This window comes from Clavelina lepadiformis, chromosome 4, assembly GCF_947623445.1.
Source record: "Clavelina lepadiformis chromosome 4, kaClaLepa1.1, whole genome shotgun sequence".
NCBI lineage: Eukaryota > Metazoa > Chordata > Ascidiacea > Aplousobranchia > Clavelinidae > Clavelina > Clavelina lepadiformis.
The window spans coordinates 24375317-24395013 of record NC_135243.1 but is presented as its reverse complement, the minus strand read 5'-3'; the positions used below and the strand labels follow the sequence as shown (position 1 = coordinate 24395013).

The 19697-nt window shown below is 37.7% G+C and overlaps 2 protein-coding genes across 2 annotated transcripts; both read right to left on the bottom strand.

Annotated features, from left to right (window-relative positions):
- Window positions 1–363: 363 nt before the first annotated feature.
- Window positions 364–8676, bottom strand: LOC143452683 (short-chain dehydrogenase/reductase family 42E member 1-like). Its single transcript, XM_076953736.1, has 13 exons — window positions 8539–8676; window positions 7066–7222; window positions 6840–6935; window positions 6618–6675; window positions 6205–6320; window positions 5600–5675; window positions 5178–5260; window positions 4261–4392; window positions 3276–3341; window positions 2420–2483; window positions 1942–2015; window positions 1535–1661; window positions 364–1390 (listed from the first exon to the last, which is right to left on the bottom strand). The coding sequence occupies exons 1-13, from the start codon at window positions 8610–8612 to the stop codon at window positions 1296–1298; spliced, it is 1218 nt and encodes a 405-aa protein (XP_076809851.1). The 5' UTR covers window positions 8613–8676; the 3' UTR covers window positions 364–1295.
- A 1942-nt stretch (window positions 8677–10618) lies between these two features.
- LOC143452433 (tetratricopeptide repeat protein 36-like) lies at window positions 10619–14033 on the bottom strand. The gene is made up of 4 exons (XM_076953411.1): window positions 13445–14033; window positions 12411–12605; window positions 12132–12304; window positions 10619–11504 (listed from the first exon to the last, which is right to left on the bottom strand). Exons 1-4 carry the CDS (start codon window positions 13545–13547, stop codon window positions 11415–11417), a joined length of 561 nt encoding a protein of 186 aa, XP_076809526.1. The 5' UTR covers window positions 13548–14033; the 3' UTR covers window positions 10619–11414.
- Window positions 14034–19697: the final 5664 nt, after the last annotated feature.

The window sequence follows — 19697 nt, the reverse complement described above, 5'->3', positions numbered from 1 at the left end:
TTCAAGCATAAAAATAATAAACATTACATCGAAGTAGACCGTAGGTCGATGGATTAAAAAAACATCGCCTAAATTCCTTGCGGTTTAAGCGAATACATTTCACGGTCGTTAGAGAGCTTTAAAGCGGATAATAATTTATTTTTCTCCCCGAGTGTGATGAAGTGGAAGATAAACCGGTTTTCACAGATGGCTTTAAAATTTATGAACCGGTTTGTACTGAAACGAGCTGCTTTTTATTTCTGTTCGATTTTAAGAGAAAGCTTTTCAGTGAAAGCAACAGGATTTATTCGAATACATCTGAGCATTAGCGACAGGCTTAATCTTACAACTGCGCTCATTTCTTTGAGAGAAATAACGAAGAAATTGCATCTGCTTCGATCTTTATTGCGTAAGGTCAACCGTCACTCAACGTGACGTCACAATACAGCAATTATGATATCACAAAACAATGTCATGGCAGATTAAATGATTGCTTTTTAAATGAAGGTACTTGGCCAGTTTACAGCAGGTTACAGCGGTAGGTAAAGCGTTCATGTAGCGTAGTGGGCCTATAATAACCATGGCAACAAGAATTCAACGGGTTTCAGAATGAACATCTTTTTGACATCATGGCCTAGTTTTTTGAGTACCAGGTATCATGATTTTTAATACAAACGTTTGTTTAGCACAGAAAACGACTTTGAAGCAAAATGAGTACGTCAGGTTTAAAACTGTAAAAACAATCTTGCATTGTCAGGCTATATTGCATTGTTTACGTAATAATATCTATATATGACGTATAAATGGTGTGTACATTTAAAATGACGATCAACCCCTAAACGTCATATCGGCATAGAGGGCAGCAAAGAGTCAACATAAGTCGTCATACCCACTCTGCCCTATCCGAATCATGTGATCAGGGGTTTCATGACGTCAGCAGGGAAAACACCAGAAAAAAAGCAACATGAATGTTCAATGTCGTATTTTTGGGACAAAAAAGTGCTCGGAAAATCGAGCAGAACATGAGATGATGAAGAAATCTTGACGTGAAAAGAATCTGAAATGCCCGAGACAGCAAGAAACCGACATCAACGAGCGAAAATTTCTCTGAATAAACATCTAAGTTCGACGCATCTGAGTTAAGTTTGGAATTTGAAATTATAGATCTGAATCAAATAAAACTCCAGAAAAAGAACATCTCAGAAGTAAATTGTGACGTATGTTTAATGCGAATAGCCGGTTCAGTCAACACTGACGTCATAATGGCTATGGAGGGGAGGTAAGGGATGGGTGAAAATACGTCATGGTGGGTGAAGTTAGAAGCAGACCTGCAACAGGACAGACAGTAGCAGGACGAGAAATGTGAGTTTTGTGCCCAGCCAAATCCAGTCGACATCACTTTTCTTTGGGCCTGAAAAGTTTCAAAAATCGATTTATTTATCAACTCCATCAACTGACATCGGTGGTGCCGCTACAACGTCAATAGCATCTACCTATAGCCCGGGTTTGCGCGCAGAACGCACGGACTTGTAATAGGTGCTGTGTGTTAACTTACACTCAGATTTACGCTCCTTCAAGTACAAGTCAACCGTGTCAGCGAAGTCGTATTTCTTCGGTTTGTAGCCGAGTTCTTTTCTCGCTAGCGCCATCGTGTGATAGTGGTCGAACTCCATTTTCAAGACCTGTGATAAAGTTCCAAGATTTAAGATGCTGGTGAGGTGGGATTTGTTGATACTTTTCGCTTTAAACCGGCCTTGCATAATTCATCAAGGCTGACAGAATACGTCATCATATTGTATATTGTACAATGTACATGCACTGGTGGAAACGGGTACGAATGCACCCATATAACCCATTCGATGGCCTATTCCTCATTGGGCTCATCAACAAAACATGAAGACTCGTGTTTTAGCAAAGTACCGCAAAAACGAGGTGAAAAATTAATGTTTCTGTCTTTCCTACCTCGTTCCTTGTCATCAGTGGTTCGAATTGCAGAAATGGCTGAACTAAATAGAGCAGAATTTCCAGCAGAAACGCTGAAAAATAAAAAAAATTCACATGAAAAGTTACACTATTATGTCAAAAATTATCCTTGTAACAATATAGGAATTAATTTTAGCTTAAGATATGCCAAATTGGTTATTTTCATTATAAAATATATGACATAATAAGTGCCAAAATACAGTAATTGCAACAATAATGCAATTTATGCGACTAATGTCAACCAATTAACACAAACGATGCAACCATAATGCTACATTAGTTAAATCAGCCACATTAGATACTTATTTAAAATAGCTTGTCACTAAAAAGTTCAGAATAACTTTAACTTCATCAATTGTAAGAGTTCACTGTTAGCAATGTGTATGTTATGTAATAATATGCGCAGAATTCGGTAAATGTGTAAATGCTTGAAAATAGCAAAGAAACTCAGACTCACCAAAGGAATACGTGATGACGAAAGGACACTTGTACCGCGGCACCTGGTAGCCCAGACCGTTGAACTGAAATAGAAAATATCTTGAAACCACTTTGACATTTTCAAAAGTTAGTAGCATCAACAAATACAGTTCATACGTTGAGCATACAGTGAAGTGCAACAAGATGTAACATTAAAGTTATAGTTGAAATGATATGATGATTATAATAATAATGATTATATGAAATTTACCATCGAACAACAAGAATCGAGCAACTGCAGCAATGAATGTTATCATGCAAATCCCGGTTGAAACACGGTACAAAAACATTGTGAGATTGGTACAACTCGTATATCGACACAGCACATATACAACTAGTTTAACCAACGCAGTGAAATCTTGAGGGTTACAAAATACATGTCTCGGCAGCAAAATGAACTAGTTTACTAGAGAATGCGCCTCGATTATTAAAACGTCGCCTACGATCAATTATAATAATAATATGAGGTTTGTGTTGTGGAGACATTCATTATTTTTTCCGGTGTACTTCAAATTGATAGTTAAACTTTGTAATGGGCATATCATACTGGCCATTACCAATAACAACCACCGAATAGATTAACTAGACAACACGCAACCTTAACACAATATGTCATTTTCCAACAAAACCTACTGTTACGACTGAAAGAAACAATTTAGCTGCATTCCAGATATTGAAATAACAACGATCCGAATTGGAATTGTTGAATAAACGAAAAATTGGTTTGCCGTTGAAGTTGACGAAACACATCGACAAGCATTATGGCGACAAAACAAACTTGTTTTGACAAAATGACTGGCATTGTATTCACTGAAACGAAACTATCTTCTACTCACCAGTGGCTTGAGGAAGTCGAACACGCGTGATGGATTGTCATCAGATACGAAGTAACCCTTGCCGGCCTGAAACCGAGAACACAAAACAATAATTGCATCACTAATATAAGCGCATGACTTGGAGTTGAAACATTCATTAAACATTCTTGTGGTGTTATTTAATACAACCAGCTTATATTTAGGACTAGCGCATCTGGACCGTGAACACGATTTCCCATGCTGAGGATACGGATCACTGCAATGACTTCAAACCGGCGTCTAATATAGTTAAACAACTGTATTTTCAATTAGTGCCGCAAACAGATCCGTCATATTAACAGTGCTGTGGAAACCCCCATACAAATTTTTTCGCCAAAGAGCGAATCAAACGCGATTTATCCGCTCATCGGCGGACTAGCAGACGTCGCAAGTGTCATTGACAGGAATAACTTAAATCGCTGTTCGTCCGCAATTTGAAAATAACGCCGTTGCTAATGGTAACGCGATGGTAAAAAAGTAAATCGAAGCGGGAGAATTTGCGAGGCACTTGTGACGTAACAAAAGACTTAAAACACTTTAAATACTTGAAGAGTTAGTAAACGCCGGCACCATGTGGCATGTTACAGCAAATGTCTGGTTCCCACAGCATGATCGTGAAACGCGTTTTTTCGCCGAACCGAGTTGAGAAAAATATGAAATATAATTCTCACTTCTTGTGTGATGTTTCAGACATCACGTAAGGACCTTATTACGTCACAATAGGTTGTAAACTCACGAAGGCCTGATGTCATAGAACTTCGGCCGCCATATTTGATTTGGTTATTAGATAAAGCGACAATGCATTGGTGAGAAACGCACCGTATATGGCGTCCGTTGTAACGGAAATAATACAATGGATGGAATAAGTGTAATTGTTTTAACACGGATGCAACAGAAGTACAACTAATTAACAAATTAGCCAAAACACCTGTGCAAAACATACTTTAACGACGTCACAATTACTAACCGCTATGCATTGTGAGGTAGTTGACAAAGCACAGACGGCGAGCAAATGAGCTTGTATGAGGTTGTTAACATGCACCCAGTCACACTTGGCGTTTCCAATCTTCATTATAATGAAACCTTGCTCTATGTAGTTCTGTAATGTCACACAAGGTCATTATGACGTCATAGACGCTGAGTTAAAGAGAAATAATCCGAGGCCTGATATTTTTCGGTGAAATAGTGACAGATGTTATAAGTTAGGGGTAAAATAGGAGAATATACTGCTGCAATAGAATTCAATGATATTAATCGCTTATTGGCATAAAAACATGACCCAATAATTAGGTCAACCGACTGGTTAATTAAACTAACCACTCACACATTTTCTATTGTTGTGCCCTTAATACATCGCCACGGGGCTACACTCCAACAATGCTTATGAGATCACACAAACCCATTGTTACGCATACAAGCCCCTTTGTTATGTCACAAGAAATCTATTTTAGTCAAGGATTAGTTCATGTCCGGGTGGTAGGGGACCAAGCCACACAATGGACGCATTTTATAGAGACTAAATTACAAATTCCAAATAAGGTTAAAACCGTCCCAGCGATAATAATGGCCCATTTCTTCAAATAAGCGGTAGGCTAATAGTAATTATATGGCCATATTATTTGTGCTACAGCGGGCACGCCGAAATTAAACAGTTCGTGCTAGCTACCATTGGTTGGAAGGAATTTCATTGTGACGACACAGCGGTTGCACCAGCTTTTCAAGAGCATTTTACAACGAAATTCAAATTGCAATATCAAGTAGCCGTATTTCGTTGATAAAGCAGGAAATAATTATGTCTGGTACATTAAAATATTCAAACAGAACTCCCATTTTTAGCTACAGTAACTACAAAGCATCCAAATTTTGAGTTTTAGCAAAACTTACGGCAATTCTCCGTATGTGACGTCGTTCCCCGGGGCCGTATATACCGGCCGGTCTAAGCGAGCAAGTGTAAAGAATACCGCCACCTGTTGGACGGAAATATCTTTTAAATCTGTTCATCTTAACATTAACTTGTTTGATATAATGCCGTCATAATTACTTCACGTCACGTAATTGAATTAATTTAGTCGTCAAAACTTTACACGGAGATTAAGTTGAACCGGAACCTCCATGTAAGCACTGTATACAACATGGTAGCATACACTGTACTTCAATGACAGCCTGCATATAGCTATGTAGGGGAGAAGCTAAACCGCGCTAAGACAACTTACAAAAAGTCATTCTTTTGTCAATTATTGCGTAACAAGTATAAGTCAAACAACCAACAAAATGACGTCATAATTAACATAAAATTGAAATCTCACCTTCTACAGGGCTCCCATTGGCTGCCAGGACAATCCTGTCAGCTTCATGCTTTGTGATGGAATAATAGTCGACAAACTGAAACAATGCAAACAAAATTACAAATACCACTTTGATTAACTTGTAGTCTAAGACGATGGTGGGCAGGGTGACAAGATGATTTCTCCAACCAAGGCTGTGTGTATGGACTCGCAATGTTTAGAAATGAATTATGCAATATCCTACACAGTTGAGAAGGAAGCTGCAATAAGAAACGGCATTATGACGAAACAAGCACAACGCGAACGTGATTTGAGCGCGTTAAAACGACGATGGACAGAGAAGCGGAAAGGTTGTAGGAAGTGGCATGCAATGACAACGCATTGAGCGAAGAAGCAGAACGCTCGTGCAAACCGAATCAATCTCCTTTTCAAAGAATACCTCCATATATCATATTTCGAAGAACACATACTTTAGCAAATAATCCTACACATCGCCGTTACATAAGTTGCATGTTTAAAGATTCACGGTAAATTGACGTAATATATGTTCGGTTTACAGAGCATAAGACTTCCATGGCCGTCATACACACTTTACACAGCAATAGCAAGAATATCAATTTCAATACCTTTGACGTGTCTTGAACAGAAAAAGTTTCATTTCCGTTTCGAATGGGCGTTCCATCGAACACGATATTGTAACTGCTCGTGTAGACTAGTTTGGTTATGCCCGTGTCTTGGCATGCTGGGCAAAGAATACAATTTGAATGACTTAAATACACAGAGGGTTGAAGATAAACCTGCTGTAAAAACTAGCTCATTTATGTTTAAAAAAACAACTTGATGGCAGCCGTAGTCTTTTACATCACAAAGGAAAGCGCATATTACATTATTATTATATGTTATTAAGACAAATTATATGATTGACAATTATGAATGCTTATAGATGTAAATACAATGAATTTATTGGAGGCCTAACAGTGATGCTTAATATGATGTCAATGGTTTGCTACATGTATAATTATGGATAAAAGTCCGTTACCTTTTATAACATTGCGCGTGCCTCCAACGTTGATTCTTTCTGTTTTATCCTTGTTTAGCTGAACAAAGCAAACAATCACTCATTTTGTTACACAACAGAGAACACACAACACTCTGGCTATTCCAATCAGCTGTGTTTGCACCGTGACGTAAAATATCAACCACTTTGTACATCAACTTCAGTGAAAAATGAGAGCTGACTGGACAAAATGATCATTCTTACCTGGTCGACTCCACTCATTCCAAATGAAGCAGCGTGGAACACACAGTCTATGTCATGGAAGGCTTTGTAGACACTTTCATAGTCTTGGATATCACCCTGAGTTAAAAATAAATGCAGTTTCAGTCTTTCTTTGGCCTTTCTAAGAACATCTATAATGTACAGCGTACCCACACACACACATACACACACACATACAGTATATACAAAGATTGTTTGGATGAGTCACCTTAATAAACTTGAGGTGGTCACTTAAATGCTTTTCTATTCGACCAGGCAGGTGTATGTCCAGCAAGGTGACGGCGGCACCCAAATTACAGAGAGATTTTGCAAGTTCGAATGCAAAGTAGCCACATCCACCAGTGATGAGAAATTTAAGCTTCCGACTGCAAAACACAGAAAACAATAATAATCAACTGGCCAAGGTAGTTAAGCACAATAAACATAATTGGGAAATATTAAATGTTACATTGCACTTGAGTCTGCATTGACAGATAATCCTGTAATGCTCTATGTATATTATGAAGCAAGCATACACATGCTTGAATGATCATAGCCCCTTAAAAGACCCAGGCAAAATGAAACAGCCCCATATCCAAGTGTAAGCAGCACAGCATGTACTGCGCAAAGATAATAGTAAGTTTGTTTGCACTATTACATTTGTATTATTACTATTTGTTTTATATGTGCAAGTTTAATCAGACGATGTCTGACCTTCAGGTAAAATCTTTCCGTTGCATCAGAACTTAAGGCGGTATGTGTTGTTATATGCAATTATATCAATTACAAAATATAGGTTTTTATATATGTCAAATATATGCTTTATTATTGAAAATGATAAGCCTACAGTACATGATATAACAGCTATTGCATATCTACAACAATCAACACGGAAATGTTTTATCACAACAAGTCTAGTCTAAGATATTAATGTAATTTTACATTTTGACATTTCATGTGTGTTATCACAGTATGTATAATGTAAAACATATGTACAGTAAAAGTCTACATTACGATAGCTACTTAATACACTGCACATATAACAAGCAAATCCCATAATTACTTAACATACAGATTATATATATACGTGGTACCAGAAAATGAAAATGATGTAATTAGGCATATTGCTAACGAAAACCTTTTAAATTAAATGAGTAAGATAGAACAAACTGTTAGTAAAAATTTCACAGATTTTTATCAAGTACCATAACAACAGGCGAAAGGAAAAAGCGGTACCAAGATATACATAGCATATATGTGAATACTAACAGAATGCACTAAGTAAAAACTGAATACTGATGCTACTACCAAAAGTAACAGTATTTAATATTTGGTATGGCTGTATTGCAGAAACACCAGTAACATCGCACAAAACATTATCATAAAGGTTGATTTCTATGTGGGCCCAGAGTGCAATGGCTTCATCAAGAAAAATATCTCAGACATAATATAATAATATTCATTAGTAGTAACTGTCCTTTCTCAAAAAGTTTTCTCAATCAGAAGATTATGAAATCAAACAATACTTATATGTAGCCTATAAATGTACAGGCAATAAGTATTTGGCAATGTATCAATTGTTAAATATACCAAAAATTAAGTGTAATGTTGATAAATAAACTCTACAAGCAAATTTTTAAACTCTGGAGGCATGTATAATATGTTGGGTATATATCATCCTGTTTTCAATAAAAACATTTACCTGTGGCCATTTGTCCCGGTAATCAACTTGAAATCTTGCGATATTCCCAACGCCTCCGTAATACCATCTGCCATGTCCACCGTAGCTAATTTCACTCTCACAACACAAAACCGCCTAAAAACCTACGCAACAAATCACAAGAATGTTACAATTACAAGACAGAGAATGTAGTGTAAGATTGTACGTTCCACGGTACCTAAACAACCGGTGTCGTAGTAGTTTGGCATTTAAATGACCGCGCCTCAGTCATGTATCGCGACCGCAAATATTTAACGATTAAACTTTAATCAACAGTTGAAGCCATCTGGGCCAACACACAACAAACCAGTAGGCTACACTTTTTCAATGATGTCATTAGGTGACTGTGTGGGCTAATCGCCATCTATAAATTCTGCCGCACTTAAAAACAAGAACTTTCTACTTCACTGCTATGTTGGCGCTATTAATAGTTCTGCAGTTTGCGTTCTATAACCTACTTTATGCATGTCCCTAAGGTTACTCATTCATCGTAGGATTACTGTTGCTGTACAGAAGTGCTAATGCAGCTTACCAATCGCGGTGCAAATCCTAAATTGTGACGCAACACAATGCGCCAATCATTTTAAACACTTCCTTTTTAACAAGCTTGAAACGAAATTATAAACAAAAAGGATGCTGTGATTGAGTGCTTGCGTATGTGGTTACCAATCATCAGACGTTTGGCTGGACCTCACCTTTGAATAGAAAAACCTTATACATTTCAAGCCATTTATTCGGTTTCTTGTAACCTATATTTTCACTCTAATGCTTAAACTAACCTCAAAATGAACTAAATCAGCTTTTACATACACTTTCACAGCAGGTTACGTTACCTACAACCTACTTACGGTGAAATAGTCAGTCCCAAAAGGCTGGTAACAGAGTTTGTGCAAACTTTCTTTATACCGAGTATAAAGATTGCGATACAAATTAGCAAGACAAAGACAGCTGACAGCTATGAGTTTGCAATACCTTGTATTTATATCCTACCTTGCAAACCAAATGGACAACTTTGCTATAGCACGGTTTTTAGGCGACAAAAGGTTTTGTTTACTTTGCACTACTTTAAAATTATATAACGTTGCTGTAACCCTGCTCCAAATCACTTCATATTGACAAATGATGGTTGGTTTCCGTCAATTAAACATAAGACGCATACCAACTGCTCGCAGCGCTTGTTGAAACAGCAACGCGGTGACGCAAAGCACGTTTGCCGTAGGGCAAAGCCCTTGCTCTTTTCTTTCAACTCTTTCCTTCAACTGTTCGGTATCACATTGATCACAACATTTGCTCTCAGACTGGACTCACTGGAGAAAGTCTTTGCATCCGCACAACTTTCTTTGATAGGCCTACGCTGTGTAGAAATAATCTTATAACCTATACGCAACCGACACAGTATGCTTATTGGTTGCTGCAAAGCCCCGCAAGATACTTTAACTTCGCAGTGGTAAAAAAACAAAAATGAAACGTGCTTGAATGCACGTGAAAGAAGCATTAAGCCTAAAACTTTAGCTAGAGTCCTAGCCTAGCCAGAAGTAAAGACGAGAATGATTTCAGGAAACAGCTTGAACTGAAGCTTGGTGGATTTTTTCCCCGTTCTGAAGAAGGATTCTTTTCTCTTAATTGACAATGATCAGTAAAAAAATGATCAAAATTACAGCTCGGTAGCGCCACCCATGTTCAACGACGAAGCTTGTAAAAACGCAACAAGCATTCCCAAGAAAATTCTAATACTGTACACAACATTCTGAGAAAATTAATGAACTACCAGCAAATTATAAATAAATTACGAGGGTATAACCAAATAGTGCTAAAGCTGAACTAGATGATCAGCAGGTTACCAGCTGCAGCATAATACTGTTGATGAGTCGCAATCACACCCAGAAAGCCTTAGGCTAATAAATGGTGCTGCTGTATCGTTGTATAACCACAAACGCTGATAAGCAGTCATTAATATCTGTGCAGTATATTTCACTGATGACAAAGCTCGACCACCTTACTGTAGCTTGATCGACTGACTCCGATAGTTGTCTGGTTGTTTTGACATCAATTAACATTCAACAACATTCATTTAGTTTATTTGACGGAGTTTTTTAAAAGAATAAAATTAAGGCTTTAAAGTCTAAAGCCTTATTTGGCGTTCGTCTAAAGTTTAGACGAACGTTAAATGAATAATACATATTTATGATGCCATTAAACATCTTGTTGAAAACATGCACTTTTACACATTTGCGGCAACATGTTGTACGTTTCAATAATTGTAGTTCCACGTCATAAAGATAAAACCACTGACAGCAGTACAGTGGTGCTATAACATCAAGATATTGTACCGTGGTCCATGGAACATATAAAACTACCGACCACCAATCTCTGATTATCATCTACAATACGCAATATGCACGACACAAAACAGTTTGTGACTATATCAACGACTGAACTAAAAACATTATACAACAACCAGCCAGTTCACTAAAATTTTAAACAGGACATGACAAATTACAATAAGTGTGCAAAAACCACAACTATTAAAATTTACATGATATTGGTCATGGCACTGACAGTAAGTCTGTAAAATATGCATTTGAAATGAATTGATCGAGAATAGATAGCTAGCTTATGAAAAGCGAGAGAGATTTTGTGATTTATTATTGTTAAAATTTAAGATAACAATCCATCTATGGCTTGTGTAATTGGCAGCTTGTGTGTATATATCAAGAAAAATAATGCACAAAAATCAGAATTAAGCACAAATAAATAATTGGTTGACATAAAAATTACCAAAATTATGAGCAGTGCACAGCATTGCGTTTGCCTTAACACTGGCAAGTTGTTAACCAAGGCAACATCAGCCTCTGCATTCAGCTCTCATCAGATTTTCCTTGAAGTTCACCAATGACCTGTGAAAGCATCTGGTTGCAGAGAGCGGCGTATGGATTCCTCTGGACCAACTGCAATAGAAACAGTGTGTCAGTGTCTACCGGTTACTTTTGTAGAAATCAGCTTATTTTGCATCAGTGTAACAGCGACATCAAATTAAGCAAATCAAAGAAAAACAAATAAGAATGAAACTCAAAGGAACACTTTTTCCCTAACTTCAGTAAAAATGTATCGTATGTATATTTTCCAGCAGTTTTGCTTATTATGTGATAACATAAACAGTGTTTTTTTTAAGGTGACCGAAACGGTTCCCCAAATTTCTCCAGCGGTGTCCCAAAATTTGGACTTGCAACTACAGGCTATTTTTTGGTATTTAAATGAAAAACTTGCGGTCTCTTAAAACTACTTAGTGGTCACCCAAACCAAACCTTAAAAAAAACCCTGAACATAAACATTTGTAAATTGTTAATACCAGTGCTTAAATATATACTGTATAATGTGAGTTTTCTCACTCATACTAATTACTACAAATTCATCATTAAACGTACAGCAAATTACTGCTAAAACTTGCAGCATAATGTTAAATGATATTAATTATTATGAAAATAACTGATTAGAATTCTGTGTATGCTAATTCCACAAAGAATATTACAGCTCATGCAGTAATATTGGTCACAAATTAGTTTGATTTTTTTAACCTCTTGTTTAGCGAATTTATTCCCGAGCTCTGCAGCTCGTTTGAGATCTTTTGTTGACTCCTCATCATCACCTTTCAACTTCATGATGATGGAGCGTTGAGCAAATGCAAGACCGACAACTTTTCCACGATTGTTGCCGAGTAATATCGCCCGATTTAAATCTTCGAGTGCTCCTTTAATTAACAATTAGAACACTTTAGTCAACTAGCTCACTGAGCAATTGGTGAACACTTGGCACCAGATTTAATCTTCTACTCTGTTCTATATAAAATGACCAACCATCTATGTCGTTATTGAAGCGTTTGGTTTGTGCACGGTTGTTGTAAGCGGACGCGCGTTCCGGTAAAATTTGAATCGCTTCATCGAAACAAGATAAGGATTCCACAATCTTCTTGTTTTCAGCGAGTTTCACTCCTTCCCTTTCCAGCTCTTTAACCTTTTCCACTTTTACGGCATCAAAATGGGCATCTGGGTCTGTCCATGCAACAAAAAAGGTGTTTGCTTTGAAGTATGAATACAAGTTAATGCTGTTTAATTCTATTTTTCATAGAAGTTAATACAATCAGTGTGGAAGTTTGGCAAAACCACATTTATCTGAAACTCGTTTACTGACCTAAAGTTCTTAAATTTAACTTAACTTTTAAGTTACAAATAGTATAGATATAGCCTAAACATCTTTGTTGTGATTTTGCATATATACTTGATATCTATGTCTACACTATTATAATATTTCATCAAAATTTGGCAACATAAACCCTGTGCAGTCTATGTCAATACCTTGGACATTATGCAAAGGACACAGTGTTGTTCGTATGAGCTCCATGTTAAACACAAAACCAAATTTAAAAAGAAATATATATTTACAATCAATGCAAATAACTTATTACGGTAATACAATATAAAGAGCATTTCAACAGAGATATAAAATCTAAGCAGAAAAAAAGATGCACAAGCGGTTGGACACAAAGTCAACTGTTTGGTTTGGAGCTAAATCACGACTTCAAGTAATAAGCTAAAGGGCTTTTACCGTTTCAACAATCACAAGAATCCAGGCAGTTAATTGAATGGTCTAGTTCACACTTGTTCAATAAACTAGAAAGCACGTGACCATGCCAATAAGGTTCTGAAAGCCGATAGGTGGAGCGAGTGAAACCAAGAAAAATTGCTAACACAAGTTTATACTTTATTTTACTATTTTACATGAAGTCGTGAACTAGGGTCTAGACCTAACAAGTGAGCTTTATAATGACAAAAAATTAAGAACATCTAATTGATAACATTATCCCCAGGGAATAGACATCCTATATATGTACCTTCTACTGAGTCAATATTGTCTTCTTGTTCGGTGAATGGAAGATTAGGATTTAGTATCATCTGCAACACGCTCTTGTCATTTTTGGAAATAAGCGAATCCATAATTAACAATCTTGCACAAAAGCCTAAGTTATTCCAAATTCCAGAACATAATATTTACAATGCATTTTACACCATAAAGCAAATATAAGCTACAATATACAGCATCATCTATACGCTGCCATGTATTAGTAACCTTGCTATATGAAGTAAAATGGGGCAAAGTGAATAACTTTTCATATTTTATAGAGCTCAGAAAATTTAGGAGTTGTTTTTAAAAAAAATTCCCCGCTATTACCCTGAACTTTTTATTATCCTACAAACTGAACAAACATTTGAGATTTACAACAACTGTTAAAACTAACTTTGATTTAATTGGAACGGTATTTTAGCATAAAATTAGCCTTTTCTTAAAACGCTTTGTTAGTTCACTTCACCCTGCAATATATAAAGCTGCTGCCTGCTAGCCTATATCGCATTTCACGATCAACTGTCACTTTACCTTCTGTATAGTCAGCGCATGGGTTAAAACGAAACACTACCTATGTATCGGTATAAATATTACAGAACACTCTAGGCCTATACCAATATATGCTGCAATGTTATGGTAGGCCTACGGTACCACCCATGTAACTGCAGCCCTACTAGGCCTTTATACCGGCGGTATACAATTTAGAACTGTTCCTAAAGACCACATGACCAAAGGCTACAGAACAGACTAACACGAGCAAACATTCTTCAAGTAATAAGGGTTTCATTTGATTATTTTTATGTCAGTATTTTTCGGTACCAATCTGAATACAGGCTTAGAGACTGCGAAACCGGCTTGTGCCATAGCCCATATCTATGGCTTGTACTCACTGAGCCAAGGTTATGCGAAAGTGGCGCACAAAACATTTGAGCCACAAATGTGGCGCACCTGCTTCGCAGCACTCAGGGTCTAGTATAAAAGGTGTGAGATGTTGTGCGTAAAAAATTGACTCTACAAAAAGTCATTATCCAGGGCTATTAACTTTCAGGAGAAATCCTCATGAAAAGTCGAAAAAGCGCATTGGTTGTAGTCTTTAAACCACGTTTTTCGCACCACTAGCTCAGAAATGATTGTGGCTTCTCTGAACGACGTCATCACACCGCATTAAACTCTGATTAGTTACTTATATGGCAGCATTGTCATTGTCATCCCTAGTGGGAGATGGACGCACAAACCTACTTGCTTGAAAAACGTGGCTTAATGTAGTTGTAAAATATCTAACGTGGATTTTGTCTGTGACGCCAAGATAAAAAAATGACTTTTAACTTTTTGCTGACTGGTTTTCATTGTCACTTTGCAACGTCGGTATAGGTAGAGACCTCCTACATGTAAAAGTTGGTAATTACGCAGCATTTAATGGCAAAACAACTAAACTAAAACTCAAGTAAAGTAGCTTTTTGACGTAAAGAAATCAAAATATTCGACACACATGGGCTATTTTTACACAATCTAGGCAATTTATTTGTACAAGGTCTCAACCATTTTTAGACTTAATTAGCGGCAATTTTGCAAATTTACGCAACGGAAATGGCAGAAACACCAAAAATTAAAAAAAAATTTATTAAAATTCGAGCCCCGGTTACCAAGTCAGTTATTTTGCAAGTTTCCATTGCCACACATTTTTCATTTTGGTTTTATAATTTCTTTTATAGTATTGCCCGAATTTAGAACTGTCCACCAGATCAACTGAAAAGGAGCATGTGCCCTCAATGCTTTGCCCCAGGGTATTAGAGCGGTATGGCGCCACTGGGTGTCGAACAAGGAACAAAAGCTAACATTTCTTTCGACTCCAGCGCTCAAACCACTCAGCTATTGAGCCGAGCCAATTAAAACTTAAAGTCAAAATTAAACAGGTGTGTTCGGTAAAGAAGAGGTAATTTGGCTTATTTAAAATAGCAATCATTTTAGATTGATGTGAAGACAAGACAACAAAAATGAAACAAAAAGTAACACTTTTATTTCATCGAATCTTTTATTTACATCATTTTATTAAATAAAAAACTTTTCAAAACTTTGTGAAACATCTGCCTGTAGCCTAAGTTATTAAAAAATAGCCAACGAAGTTTAGGTTTCAATAAGAATAGGCTATGTAACTTATTATAACATTTCGATATTTTGTTTGTTTTCAACTCGCACAAGAAAAAACGCTGTTGCGATTAAAATCTGTTTAGAGTGTTTTCGGCAAATTTATAAAATGCTGACCGCCAAAGGGGCGTCCTTTAGGCCAGCAAAGCCTGCATTCCACCCTAACCTAGATATTAGAAAAGTGCACGGAACACGCAAGGACTTCTTGAATGTCAGCTACAAAGAAATGATCACTTGAACAGAACAGCTGCAAATGACTGCAAATCTCTATGCTACGTCACACGTGAGCGCGCTCATTTCTAAGATATCAGGGCTAGGATGAACTTATCAATATCCAGGCTAGGGTGGACTGCAGGCTTTGCTGGCCTAAAGGCGATCAGCATTTCATAAATTTGCCGATCACATAAATCTGTGTAAATTAATGGTGGTGGGCAACTGGTCGGTAATGAATTGTGTTTGTGGCGGTTGGCAACATGTCACCACCAGGTCTTGATCACTTGCTTTGTATTCCGCTCACCGTGCGTTAATTCCTTCAATCGTTTATTTGTTTCATAAGTTTGTTACTGGCTCAATACGATTTTCTTCCCTCGCGTTTTGGCCGATCGGTCTCTGCGAAAGTGCTGACGAGAAACAACCTCACAAGGAATCAAGTTTCGTGCAATCGGACTTGAGTTTCTCGTTCTCTAGGTTTTGACGACGGTGAAGAAAGCTCTGTCACCCGTCGTCCATGTAAAAGATAGTGCGTCGAAAAAACGTACAGAAAACGTCGTCGCCAGTCGGCAGGAACGGCCTCATATATTAAGGAATTACAAGCTTTTTGCAAAGGGCTCAAATTTCCTTTCAGGCCCGGGCCTGCACTGCTTCCTACACGGCCCTGCACGTGTTGGCACCTCGCAGTTGTCATTATATTTCTTAGAAGTCTCAATTAGATTTCAGTTTGGATTCTCAGCAAAATTATAAGTGGAAAGCTTATCCTTGTATTTAAACAATCTACAGAGAGATTCAGTAAGCGCGTAGTTTATCAATCGTAAAACTTCGTTAATATTTAACCAGCTTTATAACTTAGCTTTATAACCTAGGTGTATAGCTTTAGAATAAACCTCTCATAACGACAGTGAGTGCAACCTCAGTTTAATACAAAGCATTTTACGGTGTTAGCGCTGTTTCTATGCTTTTACGCTTAGGCTTTCCACTTACTTTGGGCGTCAACTGTTCCAAAGGTAGTTACCAGTTTACAACTGGTTATAGGCTTCTGTGAATTACCATTTAAAACCAGATTCAAGTTTTTCCCAAAGTACTTAGCTTCTACCAATTGGTTTGTTGGAGTTAAGGTATAGTTATTAAATTGGTGGTCTTTCACCCACAAATTGCATACAACAGTAACGATTTAGATTTACATGCAATTGTTTGTCGTTGAGAATGTTAGGAACCAGTGTCTTTTAAGGTTGGGTTAATGCAGTAACTGCTCGCAAGAGAATGTTGTGTAATGTCTAACAAATGTAACTTAAACGTAAAATCTGCTGGGGAGAATTTTTTGTGTTGACCAAGCCTATTATAGTCTTATACAGTGACTAACGGTAAATTATAAGCTACCTAAGTTTAGCTCAATAATATGTGGCGGACGATGAAATCTTTGGTTTGTCGTTTCGTCTCAAGTCATGAACGCTTTTCACTCAACTCGAGAAAGTGTCGTTGAACTAACAACTTAACTTGTAGATCATGAGAGTAGGAATACCGACGACAGTTTGTCAATAAAATTTGTTAATAATCCAAGTCAGGGCCGACCTAAGCAAGCGCTGGACCCAATTAACGCACCAGCCGATGCCTGATAGTGGGGCCCCTGCCCATTTAAATGACTTGATTACATAATAGTTATATCCCAGAGATGGATTAATTAAATGCGGAGTTCGTAGCAAAAGTTCGGAATCCTGAGAGAATTTTAAGTTTCCGGAACAAATCCGGCACGACAGAGGAACTCTCTCCTTCACTTTCTAAATAATGGTTAAAAATATTTTTGTTCTGGTGTTTTGGAAACTCAGCCCGCTACCACTTTAAAACGGTAACACAAATGTAAAGTCTTCGCAGCTTAGAAATATGTACACTCGAACCTTGTTAATATCCATTAAGGTGTCAGTTATATTGCTTTGAATATTATCGAGTGACTTGCGAGTCCAATCGCTACAGATGGTAAGAGTGGATGAGCTGCACGAGCATCTTCTCTCTTTTATCTCCCACACTCTCTTTAGTCTCTCGGCGCTCATAAAAAGCATTCATCTCTCTCTACTCTAGACACAACCAGTCGGGAATCCCTGCAGTCAAACGCCGGCGACCATGCCCTTCGAAAGGGGGAAGATTAGCCCCTGTTACCGAGCTAGCCCTTGTGCAAGTTCCAATTGTTGAACTGTTTTATGGATTATTTGAATCTTATTGCCCGATTTTAGAACTACCCACTGAACAGGAGCAATTGCTTCATTAATTCCTTTCCCAAGAGCATTACAACGGTAGCACGACTAGATATCGAACACGAGCCGCATTAATGCGATTCCTGCGATTGAACCACTCGGCTACCGAGTCCGCTTTATTTTTTCGTTTTCTTGCATCAGACGCCTTGTGCAAGTAAGCTTTGTTTGGCGTCTTATAACTGGCAACTGGCATCGGGCGCTTTGTCGTTTTTAGTCATCTGCGAGTGCTGGGTTGAGTTGGCCGCCATGTCGGTCGCCAGATTTGAGGTTTTGTTGCATCGCTGTAGCCTGCAGGCCTAGTGCGGTCTTGTATCTCAAGCACATTCTGGAAACGGCGCTATGTGTTGGAGATTGGTTGTACTAAGTAATATATAAGTACGGTGTACATTGTACAGCATACGCTAAGCCTAGTTAGGACTTGACTTTCTAGTCAAGACTAGTGTCTTATCATATTGACTGTTCTAAGGCTATTCCTACGGTATGTTCTGATTAATGATTTAAAGACTGTTTTTAACTTATTGCTATGGGCTATTGTGTTTTATTGTTGAGATAACGTGGGAAAAAAGTTTGCTGTTTATGCGCTATGTTACAAGTATACATATTAGGTTGGCATGGTGCAAGTTTTGGCATAACATGTATTGGTGCAATTGTCTGGTGCACTGGTGAAAACTTTCCGCTAGGGCAGGGGTCGGCAACCTTTTGCACTTAAAGAGCCATTTTAACCGATATTCCACAAAATAAAAATCACTGGGAGCCGCAAAACTATTTTCACAATAAAACGAAAACGACACTCTGTAACAAAACTGTCATGTGTCGCATTCATAAAAGCAGTTAATTCAGTAAGAAAGCAAAGAAAGCAAATGAATTTGTCCACGAATCGTTGAACGTTCTGTTTTCTTCAGACACTTTTCTTTTCTTAGATTTACTCATAGTTCGTTGGCTGTTACAGCCTGCGCACTCTCTAACTCAGGGGTCGGGAACCTTTTTGTCGAAAGAGCCATGAAAGCCACATATTGTTAATTTTATTTCCGTTAGAGCCATATAATATTTTTCAACACTTAATGCAACTAACGTCTGCATTTTTAAGCAAAACCAACAATTTTAGACAACGGTAAATGTCTGAATTTACTCTTTAATAACATGCTACTTACTGTTAATGCGATTTCTGGTGCTGCATGGTACAGAAATTACAAAACCACAAATAACAGAAAAGTTTTATTCGTAACAATTGTGCTAAGAAATGCCAGCTTAAATTTATCTGCGAGCCAGATGCCGCCATCAAAAGAGCCATATTTGGCTCGCGAGCCATAGGTTCCCGACCCCTGCTCTAACTTGTCTAACTGCTGCTAGTAGACTGCTAAAAACAACCTTTATGTTAATCGACTAATCATGACGTCACAACCAGAATGAATATGCTTTGTTTTACTATAATGTGCTCAGTGAGATAAGACGCGAGTGTTCTTCTGTTTGTTTCTACTGTAGCAATAAATTAATAAGAACCGCATCAGAAGGATGAAAGAGCCGCATGCGGCTCCGGAGCCGCAGGTTGCCGACCCCTGCGCTAGGGGCTATAGTCTACCGGTACTTTTTCACTAATACTTTATTTACTTCGATCGTTGGCGGCTGGTAAAGTAG